We start from the raw sequence: 22,681 nt of genomic DNA on the forward strand, positions 1-22,681 counted from the left end.
GCACCCCAGGAACAAAAAGATGTCTGTTTGCTTGTGGTTGGTTATGCCACAAGAAGTTTCAGGGTGGCCCAAAGGCGACATCTGTTTGCAGCCTAAGTTTAGCTCTACTGACCCCAGTGGAGCTCTGGAGCTCTCATTTGCACCCATTTAAGACTTGCTCTGTGCTCCTTTGGAGAGCTGTAATGAATAATTATAGCTGTACCTGTCAGAGCCCCCCAGGGAAATCCAAGCAGCCTTCTTGCAGAAGCTTCCATGTCTTCCTATCACAGTGGTACGAATCGGTGGCCATGTAGCTGCCTGGGTCCCTCCTGTCAGTCACATTCCAAGAGGAATCTAGTTGTCTTGAGCATTTTGCATTCATCTTGATCACCAACGTGTGTTCCCCTTTTTTTATATGGGGTGTTCCTGACCTCCAGACAATGTTAAGATATCAGCTCTAAAGGACATCTTACCTTGCGCAAAAGATGGATTCTTTTTGGCTTTAGTATTGCATTCTCCAATCTACCCACTAAGCCGATGATTGATTGTTATCACAGTAGCTACTGAACTGTCCACAACTGTTGCTCAGCTCCATTCTTTTTCTTTCCTTTACCTGCACTGCAGAATTATCTGAAGTCCTCTGGACCATGGTGATGAGTGTGGGACTCAGCAGTAGCGGCTGGGGAGGACTTATTGTGGTCTTTGTCATCTTTGCTGTCTTCGCAGTTCTGACAATAGCCATTCTGCTTGTCATGGAGGGTCTCTCTGCATTCCTCCATGCACTGCGCCTTCACTGGTAAGTTCTGTAAAAGAAGATTCTCCAAATGTCTTTCTCATTGCAATTTCAGGGAGAAAAGGGTACCCAAGGCCATGGAGATGGGGCCACCATAGATTTTGTTACAGAATGGTTTTTATTTACACCTCTGTTTCTGTGCCTTGGACCTATCCCAAACCATTGTGTGCCATTAGTAGTTCTGGGTCTGACTGCTAGGTGCACAAGTCACACACTATGCAGAAATATCCACTTCTGATTAATCTGAGACCACCAAACTCATGTCAGTCAGGACAAAGTTCATATTTGCAATCCAATTTCTGCAGGTAAAGGGCCACAGTGCTACTTTGACTTGGGTGATTAAGACATTTCTTTAAGATCTTATGATTGCAGCTTCACTCTGAATTCTAAGTACTTAAGGTATATCTGATATGCACTCAGGCCCTGTCCAGATGACTATGGATGTTTGGTTCCCCTTGGACAGCTAGTGGTGGTGCACCTTGTGCCTCAGCTGGTTGTCCCTGGGGAACGTCCATGCCATTCACACTCTGGCACATGGCAGGTTACCCCAGGGTGGGGTAGCGGAGGCTGGGGCCAGCACTGGACTGGCCCCAGCAGCCTTACCTGGGGTCCTGGGGGCCTCCTGGGACTGCAGCAGCAGTGAACCTGCCACTCAGAGCCTGGCTGGTAGCCGTAGCATGGCTCTGTCTGGTCAGGCTCCGGTTTTGAGCAGCATACACTGCCCCCATGCGCACCACTCCTCTTTATTTTTTTTTGAGCAAGCTTTTTTGACCCCTGGATACCCAGAGGTCACCCCCATGCTGCTCCCTTGCAGTGCGGAGAGCAGCTGAACATGTGGTATGTGGTGCCGCAGACCACATGGCCATGTTTGTCTGGATGTGGCCTCACTGTTGTATAAGACTGTATAAACCTTCTACTACCTCACTCGGGTACCAATGGAAGTCTAACCATGGTAGCATGGAAGTCAGCACAGAATACAAAACCTGTCTGAGAAACTGGGGAAGTCAGTCAGTTGGGTAGTAAATGCAGACTGATCTCTACACTGCACAGCTAAGCTGCCAGCAGTACCTGAGCTAGCTAGTTTAAAAGATAGTTCAGATCTGTTTATACTGCCCTGCAGTGTAGACATACCCTAGCACTGATGCATAAAGTAAAACCAACTGGAGGAAAAAACTCCCCCCAAACCAACCTTGGAGGGCATTTTTAAGTGTTGTTGCTGGGTACTTCCTATCTTGTGACAATCCATCACTAACCACATAATGCTGTCAACAAGACAAGGTTGAAAGGCTTGGAGTCACTTGATACTGGCTGGACACTGGGAAGCTGAAAAGTCTGTTATCCCAGATTGTTGTACTGTACAGTGGAGGGAACTTGGCCACATCTGACAGTAGCATACCTAGGGGAGGGTGAGAGGGGCACCAGCCCCATGCACCGACTTTAAGAAGGGCACCAAAATCATCTCCCATGCCCATGGAGTTCACGCCCCACAGCAAGAGCAGTCCCACAGTGTTGCTCTTGCAGCTATGGCAGCCGCGGCATGGACACTACACTGCTGCTGCTGCTCACAGGAGACGAGGAGGGCAGAGTGTGTGTGACCATGGTAGCAGCAGCTGGGGACTGGGTAAAACTCTTATGCCCAGCTCCTGCCCCTTCTCAGAGCCTGCAGCCCCCCCCGCCCCAGCTGTCCCACAGGGTTTCCCCAGGTTGCAGACCCTGTTTAATATATCAGTGCTCCCTGATGGTTATTAAAGATCTCATAGTTGTTAAGTAGTTTCCATTGCTTTCCAGATACTGCCGATTGTGCCCGTTAACAGCATTTCAGATTGACTTGTGGAAGGCCCTATACAGCTGGGTAGTACTTGTGAAGTCACTCTGCAGCTCGAGCATTTGTCTTTTTCAAGCACCTGCCTTTCTTCCTCCTCCCAGCAAGCAAGGGAGATGGAAATGTATTATGCTGAGAGTTCTTCTTTCTCTTCTAAAATGCAGTTGCTAATGGCATGATGGCTGGCTGGCTTCCATTATGCCACACATTAGACCCTGGAAAATCCCAACTTGACTGCTGACCTAGAACATATCCACATCCCAATGCTTCAGAGATCACTAGAAACTCATGTGAGTTTCTGACTCCCAACCTTGAGTCGTGTCCAGCTCCTGGTCTCCCTAGTAGTGCTGTTTCTACTTCCCTGCTTGATTTTTAGAATGATCCTTTCTCCTTCTTCTACCCCCCCACCCCCCAACACATTATACTGTGTAAGTTCATTACTGTGCCAATTTAACTGCTGTTTATTTTTCCTCATTAGGGTGGAGTTCCAGAACAAGTTTTACGTGGGGGCAGGCTATAAGTTTTCTCCTTTCTCCTTCTATGATATCATAAATGGAACAGAAGAATAAAGGCAGAATAAAGAATTGAAGAATAAAGGCAACTCAGCACACACAGATCTTTAGTTCCCCAGATCTTTCATTTTACTTTCTTCTTAATGTTATTACCATGTTGAATGCTGAATTCTCTTGAATGTGAATTTCATAGTGCACCTAGTTAATTGGAATGGTTATCCAAGTCAATGCCAAGTATCTAACTCTACAAATTTTTTGGAGTCACCTCTCTCCTGTTTGCTTAAAAATAGAGGAATTGTGATGTTTTGAAATGAATAAATTATTCATAATAAGTTCACATGTGCTCTTCCCCTTTCTCTGTCCTGCCTTGTGATACATTGTTTTCCAAAGAAAATGTATTGATTTAGACTTAGCCCCAAGGGTGATCAGGTGTCATTTACATGCGATTAAGCTGCTTGCCAGATTTCACTTCACTTAGCACACCAACTATACAAGCATGATTCAAAACGACTGAGAAGAATGCAGTACCACAAGCCTATATTTATGTAGGTACTTTACTGCAACAAACCTGCTATTATCGGATTTGTTCCAGAGTTTATAACTGCTGGACTTCAGACTTTCTCATACAGCGTCACTTTAGAAGAGTGTTAAGTCTGTCATTTAAATAATAGCACAGTCCAGCTGCAGACTCACAACCACTTTTTTTCTTTCATTGTTGACTTGTTTTCCTATGGAAAATCCACATGTAAAATGGTGACTTCTGTTTTAATTTTAAAATAGATTGTTAAAGTAGACTGTGCAAAGAATGCTAATGCATAATGAACGAGAAGAGCAGGCACATTAATACAGAAAAGCTGTTAGCTGTGTTGCCTCTGAAGTTAGGCATAGAGCAGGGCAGGGCAGAATGACACCTTATAATAGCTGATGAAGGTGGCCTACAAAAGCTTATGCCTCTTCAGACACTTCAGTGTAACCCTTCATCTTAAGCCTCTGACAGATGTTAAAAAGAAGGCTTGATGGGATCTGGTGCAGGATCCCAACAATTATGCCTCCTGTCCTGCCACATATGTATGGCAGGAGTCGTGATTGTGGGATTCAGCATTGATCCCATCACACCAGATTGCTGGCGCAGGAGGAGCCTGGAATCAAGATTGTGGGGCTCACCCTGCACCGGCAGTCATCGCCTCTGTGGCTGAGATCCCCATCAGCTGGCAGAGCTCCCAGCCACGGGAGTGCATGGTGTCCCCCTGCAGCTGGAAGCTTGGTCACTGATGGGGCTCTCAGCTGTAGGTGCGCACCCTGAGCTCCCCCAGCTAGGACCCTGTCAGTGATCAGAGCTTCCAGCTGTAGTGGAGCACCTAGTGCACCCATGGCTGGGAGCTCCATCAACTGATTGAGGTTCAGGGGATGAGCACAGTGAGCTTCCCCAACTGGGCCCCCAATCAGCTGACCTGCTCCCAGCCTCCAGAGCAAACAGGAGTGCTGGGAGCACTGGCCATACATTCAATTAAAAGTTTGATAGCAAGGAGTGACAAAGTTACTGGTCATATTTTATGTAATCGCTTCGCTGCTTAATCTTGATTTTTATTACACCATTAATTAAACAAATTGTTGGCCTGGTCACTACTTAAGACAGATTTAATGAGTTACACCTTAAGTGTAATGCGTGTCAGAGGCCTCAGTGTATTTGATATGTCCTTCTTTCACCAAATCTTAGTTTATTGCTAACCTCATTAGCATTAAATGGAATCATATTAATCATGAAGATTTTTCTTCTATAAATGTGGGTGTACTGTCAAGGATGCTGTTGTATTTTTCTATCAAGAGATTCTGATGAAGTTGTGAAGGAAAATCTTGCAATGGTTGGTGAGCAAATAGACCTCATCCATATTTCTCTTTCTTGATATTCGAGTACACAGAAGATATGCAAATACTGAAAGTTGCTAGAAAAATACTCAGTGAAATAGCTAACAATGCAGACATGTAAATTGCTATAATCAGGCTTGAGAATAAACATCCTGTCGAGAGAAACAGGGGAAATCACCGCCTCGGTCACAGTTGCTATATTTGATTTCCTGTGTTGCAGTCTCAGGAAGACAACACAGCATCAGGTCATTTCTGGAATGTTTCCTTGGTACCAGAGGAGTAGGAGATTTTGTTTAAATTGGAATTTCAATTCTGCAGAAGCTGGTGGAGCCCAGAGACATGGTGGGCTGGAATTGTGTCTGGCCCTTCAAACACAGGAGCCAGGATGCAACATTTTCTAGGCTTGAACAGGGCAAGGAGAACCTGCTTCTCCTGCCTATTTGAGAGTTACATGTTTTATGGTTGACTAAATCCATCTGCCTTGCACATGCACACTCATGTGCATACATACACACAGTAAGTTGTGACATTGTCTATGGATTATCAACATTCATAATAATACTTGGTTTTTTATTCAAGTTTTGTTTACTGGCAGAAGTGCAGGGTGGGGAAATAGCCCTTTGAAAGTAAGGCAAGGATCTGATTAGGTGTGTCGGCAAACAGAGAAAACAATTTACTTTATGAGAAAACAGGCAGGTGAATTTATCTGCACAAACATCTATTTTATCTTCATGGCTCCTCTCCAGGCAGTCAGATGTAACTGCGAAGAAGATTATCTGAAATGGAATATCTTTTTTTTTTCCCACACAGCTTCCTTGTGTTTTTGCTTTGAATTTTTATCTTAAATGGGGAAAGCAAACAAGATTTGGGTAAGTTAAAGCAGGGAGGACTGCTTAGTGACCTGGGTACTGTATTTCAACTCAAGGGATCCAATGTCAGGTCTGGGCTCTGCTACAGGCTTTTGTGTGACCTTGGGTGAGTCACTAAATAGGCTTTATCCCTAAGGGCATGTCTACACCATATCTTCAGTGTGTCGGGGTGGGGGGTCCAATAGTAGTACACAATATTGATGACGACCATAAAAATGCATCTCTAGGTGGAGGTGGACCACCATGCACAACTGGAGTTTTTGTGAGAAGAGTCTTTTAAAGTAATGGCTGGTCCCTGAGGATTGATCATGGGCTTTACATGAGAGACATTTCTAAACCACTTTGGTTTCTCTATTTAGTGGGATGTAGGTGGCCACCTGACCTGGATGGACCTGGGGAAGCTGATAATTATTGAATAGTAATCTTTAACCCCAAATTCTGAAATCCTTGCTGATTCTTTGCTCACTCATTATGATCATTACTACTGCCTTCCCCCCAGGTCTAGCAGCCTGCAAAGCAACCTTCACTTAGCAAAACTGTGCAGCTCTGAACCATCAGACCTTCACAAGAAATGATTGCCTTCATGCCCAGGGTTTTACCCTGTCCACCCATTACCTTGGATCATGGTAATGGGATAGCGGGATGATTTGAGTTCTGTGTTGTCATGGGGTGCTGAGCAAATATCAAGCATCATGCAGTCTGGTTTAGCCTAGCAGTCTAATGCTGAGGCAGGTAAACTACTATTATCCCAAAAGTGATCCTTCCAGTACAAAGTTATGGCCTGTCAGCGAATCTGGATGTATTGCTGACCACAGTCTGTCCAGCTTGTAGAGAAGCAAGTTTCCATCACTAGTAGTATGGTGCATTTCCGTAAGGGCCAAATTTGCTTCAAACCAAACAGCACAGACTTCTGGCAACTGCAGCCTTCCAGCCTCACTTGGCCCCTTAGGGCTCACTGCCAAAGAAAACCTCATGGATCAGTCATCCTAGCTGACTTTGCTTTCTGCTTTCAAGGCAAACTCAGGCTGCCGTAGCATGACGCAGAGACCTCCTGTCCCCCTACACACACTGACACAGTGGCACCCCTGAAGCTTTGTTCCCATGTTTTTCCATACTAGTTGCCAGTACTGAAGCGTGGATTATAGTAATGGCAGAGTCCATTCAGATCACCATGATCCAAACACTTGTTCCTTTGTGGCTAATGTTACTGTGTGCATCGCTGGTTTGAGTTTGTTGTCTTTCAGGCAATTGCCCAGTTCCTTCAATTCTGTTTTGTCTGTTTATCCAGAATAGTCTCAGTGTTATGTTTCCTTTCCTGCTTGCCTGTGGTTGCCAAACCAGCTGTATCCTTCCTTCTTCTGCTTGCTGTAGGCATGGAACGAAGGAGCAAAAGAACATGTCCCTCATTATATTATAATAAAAAGGCCTATTTCACCCTTTCCAATTTTATTGATTCCCAGCACCGTAGTATCCAAATGTCTTCTGTAGTGTCTTCTGGTCATCACCTTTGTTAAGTGATGGACACAGTGTGTGCTTAGCTTACAAACTTACTTAAGAAAACCTTAGGCTAATACTTCATCACTTTTGCTTACAGAATTATAAGTCAGCAGGCAGAAAAGAACCAAGAAGCCATCAGTTGCCCAAACCTGGAGCGCAGCTGGGTTGTTTTGTACATCATCAGTTCTCAGTCATGCTTGGGGGGGGGGCTGGGTTGTACCAATTATTTCCCTCTAGCCTTCATCTCAACGTGCACTGCATCTATCATTGGTGCTCTATGGATATATACTGGATGCATCTACATGAGATGCTTCTAGCCAAGTTGCCTAATTAACTCTGCAGTAAAGCACCACTGTTTACACGAGTGGTGCTATTCGGCCAGAGTAAGCTAATTAACTGTACTCTAGGAATGTATTGCCCAATGCGAGTACTAGTCTACGGCAGAGTTATTTATTCTGCCACAGCACATATGTAGACAGTGACTAGAGCAGGCAGGGGCATGAGGGCACTATGTAGGGCTGCCTGCTGGCTAGCCCCACACTATAGCACCTTTATATACCAGCCAGCCCTGCTGCAGCAAGTTGAGCCAGGTAGGAGCAGCCCCAGGCTGGCAGGCAAACTCTTTGGGCCCCCTGCCCTGGCTCAATGTGCTATGATCCCAGGTGCATGTGTAAACACTGTGCCCAGGAGCAATAAACTCCATTGCAGATTGTGCCAGAGTTTATTGCATCTAATTGATTTAATGTCTAGATTTGCCCACTATGTAACTTTTTGATCCAGCCAGGACTCAAGGCATTATACAAACTATCCAGTCATTTTCTGACTGAATTAATTTCTCCCATACTTCCTTGAAATAATTTGGTAGGCCCATATTCTAGGAACTATCTGTTCAAGTAACATTCTTCTGCTCATCTGTTTTGCAGAATAATACCCTGCCTCAAAGGGCTAAAAGGGCCTCTTGAAATGTTTGTAACTGCTACATTACAGATGCTTAAAATTATGAAACATCTCTCACTATGAATCCCCAGGCATTATAGGAGTCTTATTTAGCATCATTACCTTTTTAAAATAACTATCAGCATCAGGTATTTTGTCTACATGAGCAGAACTAATATGCAGTCATGCCACATGTTTTAGTTCATGTGACCCTTAATCACTTGTTATCCAACACCAGCTCAATACAGTTACAAGCATCATAATTTTTTTCCTTCTCTAGTTTTCTAGTTTTTCTTCAGACAGTTATGCCTCTATTTGCTTGGTGGATGAAGTACCTACATGGCTTGTTCCCACCTTAATCTAAAAACTAATGGCTCATAGTGATTCAGCTGTTTCATCTGCTGTTCCTGTAGCCAGTCTCCTCACAATTTTTCCGTGTATCAGGATAATAATAATTCATGTTCTCTCTAAATGCCTTTATATATGGTAATAGGATCATCCTCAGATGGTTGATTTGTGGGGAATGAATCCAAAAGCTCTGGATCGAAAAAGGCAACCCTGCACTACTTGAGCTAAAAAACTAGTGTAGTCATGTTAATTTGGCTGCAATAGCAGCCCCACCCCAAACCTCTGTATATGGCTTAGCCACTGGATGTGAAACAGCATACCACCATGTTAATTTGACTAACTTGCCTACTAACCCAGAAGATCATCCTAAGAATTGGAGAGCCATGATAGGATAAAATCTGTAATAATACTCCATTGAAATTATTCAGGGACCTGTTCTGGTTGCGAGTTTCATAGAATTATGGCCAGGTTTCATTGTTTTTGTACATGAAACTTCCACATCATTCTGTGATCTTAATGTAAAAGGTCTCAGTTGTGCTATAACTGTTTTGCAAAGTTTGGATTATACCAATCCAATACCAAGCAGCAGCTGATACTGAAAAGTGAAAAGAAGAATATAATACCATGTGATGCTGTATGTTTGATTAAGGCAAATGCTTTCCTCACCCTTTGAGAAGCTTGGGATTTAAATGTTTTGACAAGGCCACTGCTGCAACACTTGTGTGGATCTGGCAGTGACATTTCAAAAAGCAGGTTGAAAACTTAGGGAAGGTTGGGAAAAGAAGCAAAAGAATAATTCAGTGTCCTGAAAAAAGGCCTCTATAGTAAGAGGCTTAAGTTCAGTTAATTAGCTTAGGGCTGTTCAACTGGCAGCCCATGGGATACATACAGTCCCCAAAGAGTTAACCTGCCACTCTTGGGTTCTCAGTCCAGGCACTGCTCCCACCCATTGCAATCCTGCTGCCAGATTGTGGTCTACCCCTTCTTTTCTCCAGCTTCCACTGCCAGCCCCAGCCCTGGGCATGGGGTGGGGCAGTGTGTCCTGCAGGACTGAGGGACCACCCTGTGGTTAGGGCAATGGGAGACTCAAGGAACCCCTTATAGCACGGGGGGGGAGGTCCAGGTATGGCTCAGTGGGGGTTGCCTGCTAGATGGCATGGTGGGGGCCCCACATGACACAGTGTGGCTTGGAGGCACCAGCATGGTGCAGCAGGATTGCACCCATGGTGGGAAGAAGGGGCACATAGCATGGTGTATGGTGCATACAGCATGTTGCTGGGAGGCTGAGGTCCCTACAGTGTGTGGCCGGGGCGCTGGTGGCCTCTGGCCCCTCGGAATATGGACAGCCAGGATTTAGCTCCCTTATGTAATAGGGAAGAGAAGACTCAATGACAATTGTTAAGTAGTTAAAATGGGAAAAGGTACTGATTAGTCAGCAAGGTCCTAATAAGATGTGGAACGGCTAGAAACAGCCAGAGGAATTCAGCCTGGAACAAAGGTGCATGTTTGTCAGAATTAGGATTACTCTTCCAAACAGCTGCCTACGGGATAGTGGTGGCTTCTTCATTACTTGGACTGTCTCTTCACAGCTGTGTTGAGGTATCTTGGGTTGGTTATGAAAGCTCTGGCTTTCCTACTGGAGTGTATTTGGTGCAAGGCAGCACCATGTAGAGACACCCCAGCTAGCTCTGCGTCAGTGGGCTCTAGAGCTGGCAGTGGCATAGCCACATTGGCTCAGTGCGGCACATGGACTAATATGCCATTCTGCTCAATAGAGCTCACTAGTCCAGACCCAGCTCCATACTCATGCAGCTACACTACTTCTACCATGTGCAAACCTTAGCTTGGGTGTCTCTGTATGCACAGGACTGCCTTGGGTCATCTAAATACACCCCTCGAGTTGCTCAGTCAAATGGCAATATATTTCTAAAAGAGATCCTCTAATTCAGCTGGAAGCTGGTGGGCTAGATGCGGCAGGAAACACGTGGCTCCTGTGTTACACAGGAGTGTTGTTGAGACATCCAGGCTTAACTTCTAAGGATCTATTAGCCTAGCGCTATGTTCTTTTAGAGGCAGTCTGACAACACCAGGCCTGAATTTCCACCCTGCCCACCTGCTCCCACTTCCCACATACTAAACCCAAAGGTTTGAGCAGGGGAAGCTGTGGTGGGGATGCCCTCTGCTACTGCAGCTGCTGCTGTCATCAAGAATACTGGAGGCAGCAATCCAGAACACAGTGCGGGCATCTCAAGGGCAGCCTCACCCCCTCCTTTCTGGGTGTGGTGTGTGCAGAGCAAAGGCAGGTAGTCGGGGTGTGCTGCTTCTCAGCAACAATCTCAGCAGCACCATGGAAATGCTCCAAGCACCGTTTCTCTCTCCTTCTGTCACTTCACTGTCAGCTGGTTGCCTACTTTCTTCTTTCGCACATAGACACTGGTGAGGCAAAGCCCAGAGATGACTTATTTACTATGAATTTACTATTTTAATATATGCAATGTTATTGTTATAATTTCCCCTTTGCCCCATTCAGAACAACATGTTCTTTCCATATTTTCTTCTCCATCTTGTTGATTCAGTGCCCTATCCTCATTGTCCATTACATAGACCCGATAAAGTGGCTTCATCTAGATTCATAGGTTCTAGGGTCGAAAGGGACCTCAGTGGGCCATCTAGTCGTACTCCTTGCCCGTGGCAGGCAAGAAAAAGGGTCACCAAACCTGGGGTCATGTGAGCCCAGCCAGGTGCCTGTCCAGTCTCCTTTTGAAGACCCCCAAGGATGGGGCGAGCACCACCTCCCTTGGAAGCCCATTCCAGATCCTGGCAGAAGAACTTTTTTCTAATGTCCTGTCTAAACCTACTCTCCAATACCCTATGGTCATTGTTCTTTGTTGTTCCAGGGGGTGCCCTGGTAAACAGATAGTCTCCTACTTCATGTTGCTCTCCCCTTATGGGGAGAGCCTTCTCTTGGAGGCTGAAGAGGTTAAGATCCCTTAGCCTTTCCTTGTAGGGCCTTCCCTGCAGGTCTCTAATCAGATGAACGGCTCTTCTTTGGACCCTCTCCAGGTTGTCTGCATCCCGCCTGCATTGCAGCATCCATTACTGGACACATACTCCGTCTGTGGCCTGACCAGTGCCACATAGAGAGGGAGAATCACCTCCCTGGACCTATTTGTGAAGCACCTACAGGTGCAAGACAAGGTGCAATTGGCTCTGCTGACTGGTTCATCACATTGACGACTCAGGTTCATCCTGGAGGCAACAGTGACTCCAAGATCTCTTTCTGCCTCAGTGGTGCTGAGAAGGTCACCCCCCCAGCCTATAGGTATGATGGCAGTTCTTTCTCCCTAGGTGCAGAACCTTGCACTTGTCCTTATTGAATTGCATCCTGTTGCTCTCTGCCTACTTCCCCAACCTGTCTAGGTCAGCCTGGATCTGGTTCCTCCTCTCCAGGGTGTTAGCTTCACCCTGTATTTTTGTGTCATCCATGAATTTGGACAGGGTGCTTCCCACCCCCTCATCCAGATCACTGATGAAGATGTTGAACAGCATCGGCCCCAGAACTGAGCCCTGAGGGGCTCCACTGCACACATCTTTACAGGTTGACACTGACACTAGATTGGGAAGACTTAGTAGGCCTGGTGACCTGTTATCTACTGACTTTTTGTAGTTGTAAAAATGCAATGATATGTCTCTAAGGAGCAGATATGATTTACAGCTTGCCTACAAAATAGGTTCTCCTTTTGCCTAACCTCACTGATTTTTCTTGTTCCTTATTTGGGTAATTTTCTCCTAGCCTATCTTGCAGATAAGGGTCCTATGCAAGGACTCAAGACAAGAGCAGAGTTCACAGGCTCTGACAGTGACTTCTTATGTGACCTTGGACAACTGTACCATGTGTCTCTGTAACAGACCTTGGCCTATCTTGTCTTGCCTGCTCAAGTGCAGGGGGCCTGGACCTGATGATCTTGTAAGGTCCCTTCCAGCCCCCAACATCTATGAATCTATGAATTTCATTGATTTTTTTCTAAGTACTTCAAGAACAGGCACTGCTCTACTGCAGTGAGAAACTCATCTCAGTCAAATATTGACTGTAATTTGGAACTCACCCCCATCCTAATCTTAAACATATTGTGTGATGGGTTCTTTCCTTCGTTCCTTCCTTAATTGCTCTTGTTAGAGACAGTCAGGCAATGGCATAACACCAAGTAATAGCCCTCCCCTACCTGTTGAGTTATAAATTCAGACTGAAGGGCACAGTGCTTCTATTAAACTGGAAGTATACATGAATGGGTCTTACACACTCTGGTGAGCTGGCTGAAATCACGCACACACTATCATTATGTTAAGGCCTGGCTCCTTTTACAAAGCTTGTCATTCTGTCAAGAGTTTGAAGTGGTGTTGCCCTTTTAAGAGGAGACAGGTGAGGTTTTGTTGTAGAGGAGGTGAAACTCAGGGTTAGTAACCTGCATATTTCAGTGGAAAATCCTCCTTTAAAATATATATCCTGTAGGCAGAGGGTTAAAGGGAAATTGACCTTTTAAGATACAGAGAGCACAGTCATCCATCTCGGAAGGCGGAGGAAACACCTTCAAAAACCTTTGTTTAATACTCAAACAAGCTGGACTTGAAAGGTTGAAAGAGAGGTGCATGTCCTTCTGCCTATGAAGAAAGCTGATTTATAGAAGCTGGACCCAAAAGCAGCAATGCAGTGACTGCAATAAGAGGAAAATAGCAGAATTTTTAAAATATCCAAAAGAGGGAAAACAACAATTTCCCAGATTTGCACTATTCTTACTAAGGTAAGAAAGTTTCACTCAAAGAAAACCCTGAAAATGAGCCTTGTTTTAGGGATGGCGTGGCTTTGAATGTGTGAACATGACAAACAGAGGGTTGTGTTATTTTGCTGTAACAGAGCCTATGTTAGCAATAGGTTTGATGAATACTGCTCCATTTCCTATTCCTTCTACTTGATCTCCATTGCTGTCTGCTTAGGAATCTGTCCACTAATCCCATTGTGGGTCATTTAACTTTTCTTTCTTATTTCTGTACCAGTCCCACTAAATTGATCCTTCAGGCTGGTCCTTTCAGATAAAGCATACCATCATTATTATTGTTGTTGTTGCTGCTAGTTAATGTTTCACTTATGCAGCACCTAATATTTTCAAAATGACCTAGGAACATTAAACAGCTGTTTTTTGCAACATCCCAACAAAGTACAGTGGGATGCAACATCCCAACAAAGTACAGCAGTTGTACCAGGGTGACAAGTTTGCTGCTATTTGTGGCATGCCAGCTGCACTTTTAGCAGTACCCAATAGAAGGCTTGTTAGAAGTTTCCACCTATAGGTGAAAATTTCCCCTGGTTTTACTTTGTATTTAGATACAGCCACTATTGTAGGGCATATAATACCATAAGTGTTTCTGGTAGGTAGTGTCTATCATAAAATGTGCAGCCCAAGATCCCTCTTGGAAAGAAGTTGGAAAGGGGGTGTATGTGGAACAGAGAGTGGTACTCTCATCGCTCATCACCTGCACTTCCCTTCTTCTGGCATGCCCTTTGTAGCTGTGAGGTGGATCACTGTGTTGTCATACCATCAATACAGCAGTGAGAAAGATCTATCAGGGTGTTGACTGGTAAGCATCCAGTCAGTGTGGGAGAAGTGGAGACTGACTGTCTAGTGTGCAATCCAGAAATGTGATTACATCTTGTGTTTTCCTACCCATCTTAGCCTTAAATCTGGGAGACTGGGTGTTCGGCAGCTAGAGACCATGCCACTATAGCTATACCACTAACCAGTGAGCTCAAGTATCTCTATCCAAGCTGCGGGCATAGCTTCAATCTGAAGTGTAAGCATAGCCTCAAATACACTGATTTGCCCAACTGTCATGCCATGCTACCTTCCTGTTGGAAACAGTATACTAAAATACTGCCTCAGACTCAGTCCTATCTTTGTGGAAGTCAGGAAGAGATTTTCCTTCCACAGGGTTTGTTTCAGACCCTTATTATCTCACAAGCTAAATATTCCATAATACCTTCCATTTCTTTTTTCCTCTTCCCTAGCTTATTATTTTCTGTTGCTTAGCTGCCACCCCAAACACAGAGCAGAATGGCTTCATTCATATCTGCAAAGCCACCTTCTTTTTATGGGATGCAGGGGCTGTTTAATGGTGTGCAACAGCTATGTGGCACTTTGGGCAGAATGTCTATACAGAGTGACTTAGGAACTGAACAAGACACATATCTACTCTTTATTGTTGCAAACAAGATATTTCAGGCATGTTGCGAGGCACTGTGTTCTTCCCATGGGTCTTCTGGATAGTTATTTTTCGTCATGCATCACATTGTTTTCTTTTATATATGGTTTACAACGATGAATAGGTGTTACAAGCAGGAGCAGTATATGCTATGGACGGTTGGAAGTATCTCAGAGGAAGTTGTTTATAGATGGTTATAAGCTGTGTAAGAATAAGCATCCCATTGATCTGTTGTATTCAAAACAGGGGCCAGCAGCCTGTGGCCTGTAGGCCAGATCTAGCCTGTGAAGGTCTGGCTTGGTGTGAGGAGGTGCTGAGTTGAAAGAGCCATGTGATTCAAAGCAGTGATTTAATGGGCCATGTTAATGCAGTGATTTAAAGGGGACATGTTATAGCAGCCACTTAAAACCTCCTCCTCTGTGCCCATGCCACCAGTCCCTGCTGATGTTTGCCATGGTTTCTGGTGGTACCTGGCAAGCAGAGGGGCACACAGAGCAGGGAGAGGATCAGAGCAGTGTGGCGGGGGATTGGCAGCAGGTGGTGGCAGTTGGGTTGCAAGCACCATTGCTCTAAGTAGCAGCTGACCCCTAATCTAGAACAACAGATTAGCTATTTATTAAGGCATCTATTAACCAGTTATCATTTCTTAAAACTAGGTATCCACTTACCTTAATATTCAGGGTTGACCTAATTTTGAATGTATCCAGGATGAATACTGTAAGTCTGGTTTCTTTCAGTGTTTGCAGTTCCTTTTACCTAACCGATCTGAAATTTTGCATCTCCAGAAAATGTTGTCGTTTGTTTTTTCTGTCCAAACTCTGTCTCACTCTTTTCAGAAAGAAAGGTATTTTCAGTGCTATCACTTATTGGGTTACCCTGTAGTTAGGACAGATATTAGTGCTAACATGTCTCTCAACTATAAAATGAAATGATTAAAGCTATCGGCCAAAAAAACCCCCTTGCTTCTCACATATATCCTGGACCGTCGTGGTGATGATATCACTCTTCAGACCATTTTCTTTTCTGATTTGCCTTATCTGCCTCCCTGCATTTTCCTTTGCAGTGCTCAGCTCACTGCTAACATTTCTCTCCTCTGTTGTGTCTTTTCTGCCATAGTCTTCTTGGGGTGGGAAGAGTAGGTTGCTTCTGTGTGTGAGAGGGTGAATGGGCAACTGATTGACTTCCCTAGTATTGCCCTCTGAGGCTCAACTCCCAATGAAGCAGAAGTGGAGACTTCCAGTGAAGTCAATGAAAGTTGGACCAAGTTGCAAATGTAGGTGAAGTTATAGCCTTGCAGTGTTAATGACAATCTTTAAGTTCATCTCCCTGACTAGCAGATCAGGCTCTGGCTGGTCTTGAAGTGTCCAGGGGAGGGGGAAAAAAGGGTTGCGGTGTTTGGGGTAAAAAGCAATTGCTCTGTCAGCGCTAACGGCAGCACAGCCTGTGTCTATCCTGCCCCTGACAGTTGAATGTGAGATGAGGGATAAATCTGGCTTTGGGGGATCTTTGTAAAGGAACCTTCTGATCTTATTTTCATTGAGGAGTGACACCAATAACACTGTGTTTTGCTGCTTTCGTAATGAGGGGTTAGGTTGCATAGAGAGTACACTGGCTGTGTTGTTCGCCAAGGGCTTAGAAAGTCTGCTTAAGAACACAGCTGGGCAATCTCTTTTGATACGCAGGCAGGATGTTCCTACCTGCTGGGCTTAATTTCAATGCACGTTAGAATAATAATTAGCAATTACAGAGCTCTTTACCTCCTCAAATAGCTTAACAAATGGTAAGTAAGCCTTACAGCAGTCCTGCAGTGTAAGTACAGTGCCATTTTTACAGACACAAGGATGTTTTGAAAGTCTAATGCCCTTAGGCTACTTTGAAAATCCCAACCTGAGTAGCTCTCTTCACCCTGAGAGGCTGTCCTTCCAGATCATGCTGAAGGTGCTGGTCACTGCAGGGGGCAATATTAGGATGGCCATTGACCCTCCTTTGTATAGATGAAGGGAGGATAGCAAGAGCCTCGTTATCAACTTGGCCTGTTGCACCAATGCTGCTAGCTTCTAAAATGAAACATAATTTGGGTCTCCGAGGACACAAGAAAAGCAGAAGGGAATTTCATCTCAAAGGCATCTACCACAAGACCAGCATCATTCTCTTCCCTGCATCCTGAATGCAAGCTCTCAGCATTGAGAAACTGGCCCCTGCTAGGATTGGGATTTAATATCTGGAAATACGAAATCATGTGAGACAGAGGTGCGTTAGTAGTATGTGCAATAATATTGAGAATTTTTATTTTCATTCTCTCTCTGCCTGTCCATGTCTAGTAACCTCATTTGCAGAGTCATCACCTGGGGTGGCCTGCAGGATAAACAAGTCATCATCTTGGGAATACAAAAGACTATGATCACTCTTAGCTAATGCATTGTGAACAGGGCCACCAGCACTCCACTTCACAGCAGCTGCAGAGGAGCCTAGTGCAACCATAAGAAAGAAGAACATCAGCACTCATGCACTCAACCACCTCCTTACCTCATTGCTCCTTTCCTTGAAGGAACCTGAATATGCAGCCCAAAAGGCAGAGACTTAACATCAAATAGGAGTGTAATTAGACCAGAGACCATGAGCAGCCAGTGTTAACCAAGAACTGAAACAATACATGTGTTCCTAGGTGAACTGTGACAAAACACATTCCAGTTCAAAAGAAAGAAAACTATGGTACGTTAGTTAACGTTGATAGAGACAGAAAGCACAGAGCACATGATGTTGCACTATTTGTGATGGCAAGAAAGACGGTCCCAAGGCAGACAGTCAAAGAAAAAAGAAAAAAGACATTGACAAGATTAACTGCTTATTGTGGTCAGAGCGTCCCTGCATTAGAGAATCTCAGAGCTCTTTGCCGATTAACCTGAGGTGAGCATTAGGCTACCCATTTTACAAGTGAGCTAAACTGGACCCAGAATAGTTACGGTCAAATAGAGTTAGTGACCAATCCAGGAGAAGACTGTAGGAGTCCTGATCATAGGTCCTCTGCTATATCCTGATGCTTGAAGGTATTCATTGGATTTCCCTTAATAAAACAATGAGTTATATGAGTAGATTACTTGCCTCTAGCAGCTTTATTAAGTGTCCTGTGACATCACCCCTAAACTGTTTAGTCACATAGCAAGTGGCATTAAAAGAAACCCCACACCCTTGACACTTCCTGTAAGTGCTGTCCAAAACTAACATGGTGAGCCTGCCCTCAGTAACACCAGCCTTACACTGGAAACAGCTTTGTGGCCTGTTATTAACACAGTTTTGTGATTTCTTTGCAGCGTAATCAGAGCCTTTCCTCTCATCACATTCTGGAAACCACCGAGGTTTGAAGATGGCCGAAACACCAAAAGAATCAACAAGTAACATTGGACTGGAGGAAATGGGCACAGAGAGGCAAGAACCCAAAAAAGGTTGGTTCATGTGAGCTGGCCTATGGATAGACGTCTTCACATCTTGGGAGGGAGGGTTACATTGAGAGTCAGGCTGGCTTCCTGCAGTCAACCCTTATGGACCCTGTATACTTGGTGAGCAAGAATTACCCAGCCCTCTAGTTGCCTCATGTGGGAGGCTAATCAGTTACAGCTACTAAACAAGTGATTTTTTACCCTAATAGAGCTTTCAGGCAAGTATTAGTCCTTTCTTACAGGCTTTGTGTTTAAAGCAATTCCTCCAAGCAGAGTTAGGGCCCACTGTTGAGCTGTGCTATGTTCATGCTGAAGATGAGGAAGCAAAGTTAGCATTAAGGCCCTTAGGAATCCAGATCTTCTCGCTCTTGGGTGAGTGCTATGACAGCTAGGCTATAGGGTCATATGTTACCTTTTGCACTCCCTGTCTCCCTCTCTGTCAGTCCAGTGAATTTTAAATTAATTTATCCCATCTATAGGACTGACTCAACCCAGAATAACTTCTAGCTTGGCAACCAGAGGCACTCTCATTGGACGTCAGCTACCTGGGATGACCCCTCCCAGGAGAGGAAGGAGTTAAACCCAGGCCTCCTACTTCTAAGCAGATGCTTTTCTAACCTCTAGGCAGACAAGGTTCTTCGGGTGAATCTGATATCTTTTAGTAGACCGACTTAAATAGGTATTAATTCCATCCAGGAAGAGCACACACCAACTGCAGAGACTTCCTCAGCCTTATGAAGGGTTTTTAAACCCAAAAGCTTGCTAAAAAAATTTTCCAACTATTTAAGTTGGTCTAATAAAAGATATCAGATTCACCCAAAGAACCTTGTCTGCCTATGTCCTTAGACCAACACGGCTACAACCTACGCTCTTCTAACCTTTAGGATTTCACATGAAAGAGGCCACCTCCACCACTTCCTCCTTCAGCTCACTTCAAAAGAAAGCTGTGAGGCAGTGCTGTCTGCCATTACATTTTGTGGGGAACCCAGTCCTGTCTGCAAGGGTTCAGCATGCTCTGAGAATGCATACCAGATGAAGCCTTTCTAGGTTTTACATGGAGTAATGCTTTCTTTCTGGAGGCCAACCAGATATGTGCTGAGCTGCTCATCCCTGTCAAGACTGGGGAATTTCTGGGTGTGTGTAGGGATGCAACTCTGGGTCCCTGGAGAGCTTTAAAGTCTAATAGGAAGGTGTCTCTGGAGTTTAGGTGTCTCCAACTTCAAAGAACAGCTGAGTAGGGGGTTTCAGGATTGCAAATGTAATTGCCTGAAATCTGCCTAAACTCCCACTTTAGGCCCCCAAATCTGGCCCTAGGTGACTTTCCTCAAGGCCATACGGGAAGTTTGTTGGAAAGTTTGGAATGGTAGCTAGGTTGTCTGTATCCCAAGCTAGTGTCTTAATCGCTGGGCAATTCTCCTTTAAGTGCTGCTATACCTAGGGTGTCTACACATGTGCCCGACTGCACAGTTGTTACTGCACAGTCATTTAGTACATGCTTTAGCTAAAGCCAGTACTAAATGATGGCACAGTAACAACTGGAACTGCTCAGTCCTGGTGCTGCATGGGTCATCGCCAACCCTACTCATTGCTACTGCGCAGTAGCAGCAGTGTCATGGTTCAAGCCTGCTCATGCTACATCCCCATAGCAATGAGCTACATCACTAGCTCATTGCTATGGCAATGTAGCATCTGGTGTAGATGCACCCATACAGTAGCTAAAACCAACATATGAAGGCCATGGTCATTAAAGTGCTTTTCCTTCCATTGCAGGGGTTTGGGTTGTAGCCGTGTTGGTCTAAGGACATAGGCAGACAAGGTTCCTTGGGTGAATTTGATCTTTTATTAGACCAACCCAAATGGTTGGAGAATAGTTATTAAGCAAGGTTTCGGGTTCAAAAACCCTCTGTCAGGCTAAGGAAGCTTCAGCAGTTGGTGTGTGCTCTTCCTGGACCATTGTACATTCTTCGTTCTCGCTGCTTAGCTATACAGTTTATCTAATCCATGAAATATCCAGTCACCATGACCTCTGTGCCCTAAGTTTATTCCTTGTGCTGCTTATTTGATGAAGTATGCTTGTAGCAGGCAGCATTTCTGACCCTCTCCTGACATGACATAGCCCCTCAAGAGCAAGCCGGTACTCTGTTCTGCAAAAGCCTACTGAGGCCTGATCTCACTGCTAACTCTCTCTCTTTCTCTTTCTCTCTCCAATGTTTAGAGCAGAAGACATTTACAGTGGAAGAAGCTGTGGAAACCATCGGGTTTGGGAGGTTTCATATAGCACTTTTCCTGATTATGGGCAGCACTGGCATAGGTTTTTACTATCTACTAACTTGATCCTAACCGTCCTCTTTTCAGTATCCTGCCTGCTGTTGTGAAACGGAAATCATGGACTGTGTGGCGTGGATTCAGATCTCACTCACCATTGAGTTAATGGGCTCAAGGGGGGAAATGGAGCCAGCATTTATTCTGCTTCACTCTCTTTCTGGTTGTTCATTGTTTAGCAAACAGTACAAGTAAGCATACAAATACCCTTGTTATCATCTAGCATTAGACCCAAGGGATATGGAGCAAGACAGTACCAAATGCTGTTGTTAGCACAAGGTGCTATCATTTGAGCTGAAGAAATGGCTTCACTGGCTATGAGTAAACAGCACACTCTTGTCTCTGCTGCTGAGGCCAGCTATGAGAGGGGGACAGGACTGTGCATGTTAAAAAAGTGAAGTATTATTGCACTTGATGGCCTAGTCTTTCAAAAATGAGTAAATAGGGTTAGGCTTCAAAGTGCATAAGTGGCCCTAAGCAAGGTGATCTGCTTTTCAAAGTGTCCGGAGGACAGAATGGTTGTCATTGTCCATGTTGAATCCACTTGGTCAGAGCCTCTTTTTCAGGGGAGGAGTCTTTCAGTCTCCACCCAGAGATGAGAAATTAGGTGAGAAGCCTTCCTTGTGGTGCCACATTTTTCCGAGATTCTCAGGCAAGACAATAAAGATTGGGTCCTGCACTCTTGACCTTGCTTTGTAAGTGATTCTGTCCTGTGAGAGTTCAGGACATCAGTGGCAATAATACTGAGAATTTTTACTCTCAATATTTATGCTGCAGGGAGGACCTAGAACTCCCAGTCATTATGTCAGTGGAGATCAGGCGTACTGCAGACAGGCTTTGACATACTCTGTTTTGGGGGAGGAAGGAGGAGATGCCAATCCCCTATTCCTTACATTCTCCTTGAATGATTATCCAGATTGTCCAGTTATCCAAATGAATGTCCTTGACATACCAGAGCACCTGGGTTCCAGCCCTAGCCTGACTGGACTTTCTCTCCCAACACATAAGAAACATTGCTCTTTTGCTGAGGTTGGATCCCACCCTTGCTTAATGTGTATATTTGTTCCTCAAGGTGGCTGAAGCCATGGAGATCATGCTAATAGCTGTTGTTTCTCCACTCATCCGCTGTGAGTGGCAGCTTCAAGACTGGCAGGTGGCTTTAGTGACAACGGTGAGCGGCTCACATCATCCCCCTTTACCCTGTCCTCTCTGTTACCATTGTTGGGGCGTGGTTGTTGGTTTAGTTTTATTGCACACTTTACAAGAGCAGAGGCAGCTCAGCTGCAATGGTAATGAGGGCCGTATAAGTAGGGACCTACTCAAAGTGAAACTTCATGGATTTTGTGGAAATTGCAAAATTGGGCAATCTATGAGAAATCCATGGACCCCCCCCAAAAAAAACAAAAAAAACCCCAAACCCCAAACAAACACAAAAACTTACTAAAAATAAAATGCTGGCTCCTCAGTGGGAGCCAGCAGTCCTCCCAGCCACACAGCCCACCAGGGGAAAGAGCGGGGGGGGCAGCTGCTGGCACACAGGCGGACAGGGCCACTGGGGCCTCTTGGCCAATCAGAGGCATGGGGGGGCATATGATAAGCCCTCAAAAATGGCAGTCAGCCCTGCAATCTGCCCATGAAATTGGCCACCTGCCTCCTTGAGTTGGTTAGGCCCTTACATATAAGCACCTAAATAGAAAACCAGCACCCAGTTTTTATATATTTACTTATAGATGCTTTGAAGGCTCATCTTTGCATTGTCTGAATATACCATAGACATTAATGAATTCATGGCAGGTCTTCATAATACAATGCAGGGTTGAGCAGAGACACCTCAGCTAGCCCAAGTGAGCCAGCTCAGGTACCAGAAGTAGTGCTGGTGATCTGTAGTGGTCCATCAGGGGCTTACTAGCCCTGCTGAGAAGTGGAATATATTAGCCTAGGCAAAGTGCCATGCTAGTGTGGTTATGTTGCTTCTGTACCCAAGTTAGCTTGCGTATTTCTACACAGCACTGAATTGCACAGTGCAAATGCATTCTCTATCTCCT

General features: G+C 44.9%; 2 protein-coding genes across 6 annotated transcripts in view; both read left to right on the plus strand.

Moving 5' to 3' along the window:
- Positions 1-3,443, plus strand: part of ATP6V0A4 (ATPase H+ transporting V0 subunit a4) — a 57,044-nt gene extending 53,601 nt beyond the window's left edge. For 2 of the 5 annotated variants that reach the window (XM_006019556.3, XM_025198882.1), the window contains 2 exons: positions 604-775; positions 3,073-3,443. In XM_006019556.3, the coding sequence (XP_006019618.1) occupies positions 604-775; positions 3,073-3,163 (263 nt within the window). In that variant the 3' untranslated portion in view covers positions 3,164-3,443. The other 3 variants (XR_003093034.1, XM_025198881.1, XM_025198883.1) reach the window with 3 other exon arrangements.
- Positions 3,444-20,744: 17,301 nt separating this feature from the next.
- Positions 20,745-22,681, plus strand: part of SVOPL (SVOP like) — a 30,601-nt gene continuing 28,664 nt past the window's right edge. The window contains exons 1-2 of the mRNA XM_025198924.1: positions 20,745-20,827; positions 21,709-21,807. Of these exons, the coding sequence (XP_025054709.1) occupies positions 21,721-21,807 (87 nt within the window). The 5' untranslated portion in view covers positions 20,745-20,827; positions 21,709-21,720. The remainder of the gene's footprint in view (positions 20,828-21,708; positions 21,808-22,681) is intronic.

Source organism: Alligator sinensis, unplaced genomic scaffold (assembly GCF_000455745.1).
Source record: "Alligator sinensis unplaced genomic scaffold, ASM45574v1 scaffold74_2, whole genome shotgun sequence".
NCBI classification, from domain to species: Eukaryota; Metazoa; Chordata; order Crocodylia; family Alligatoridae; genus Alligator; species Alligator sinensis.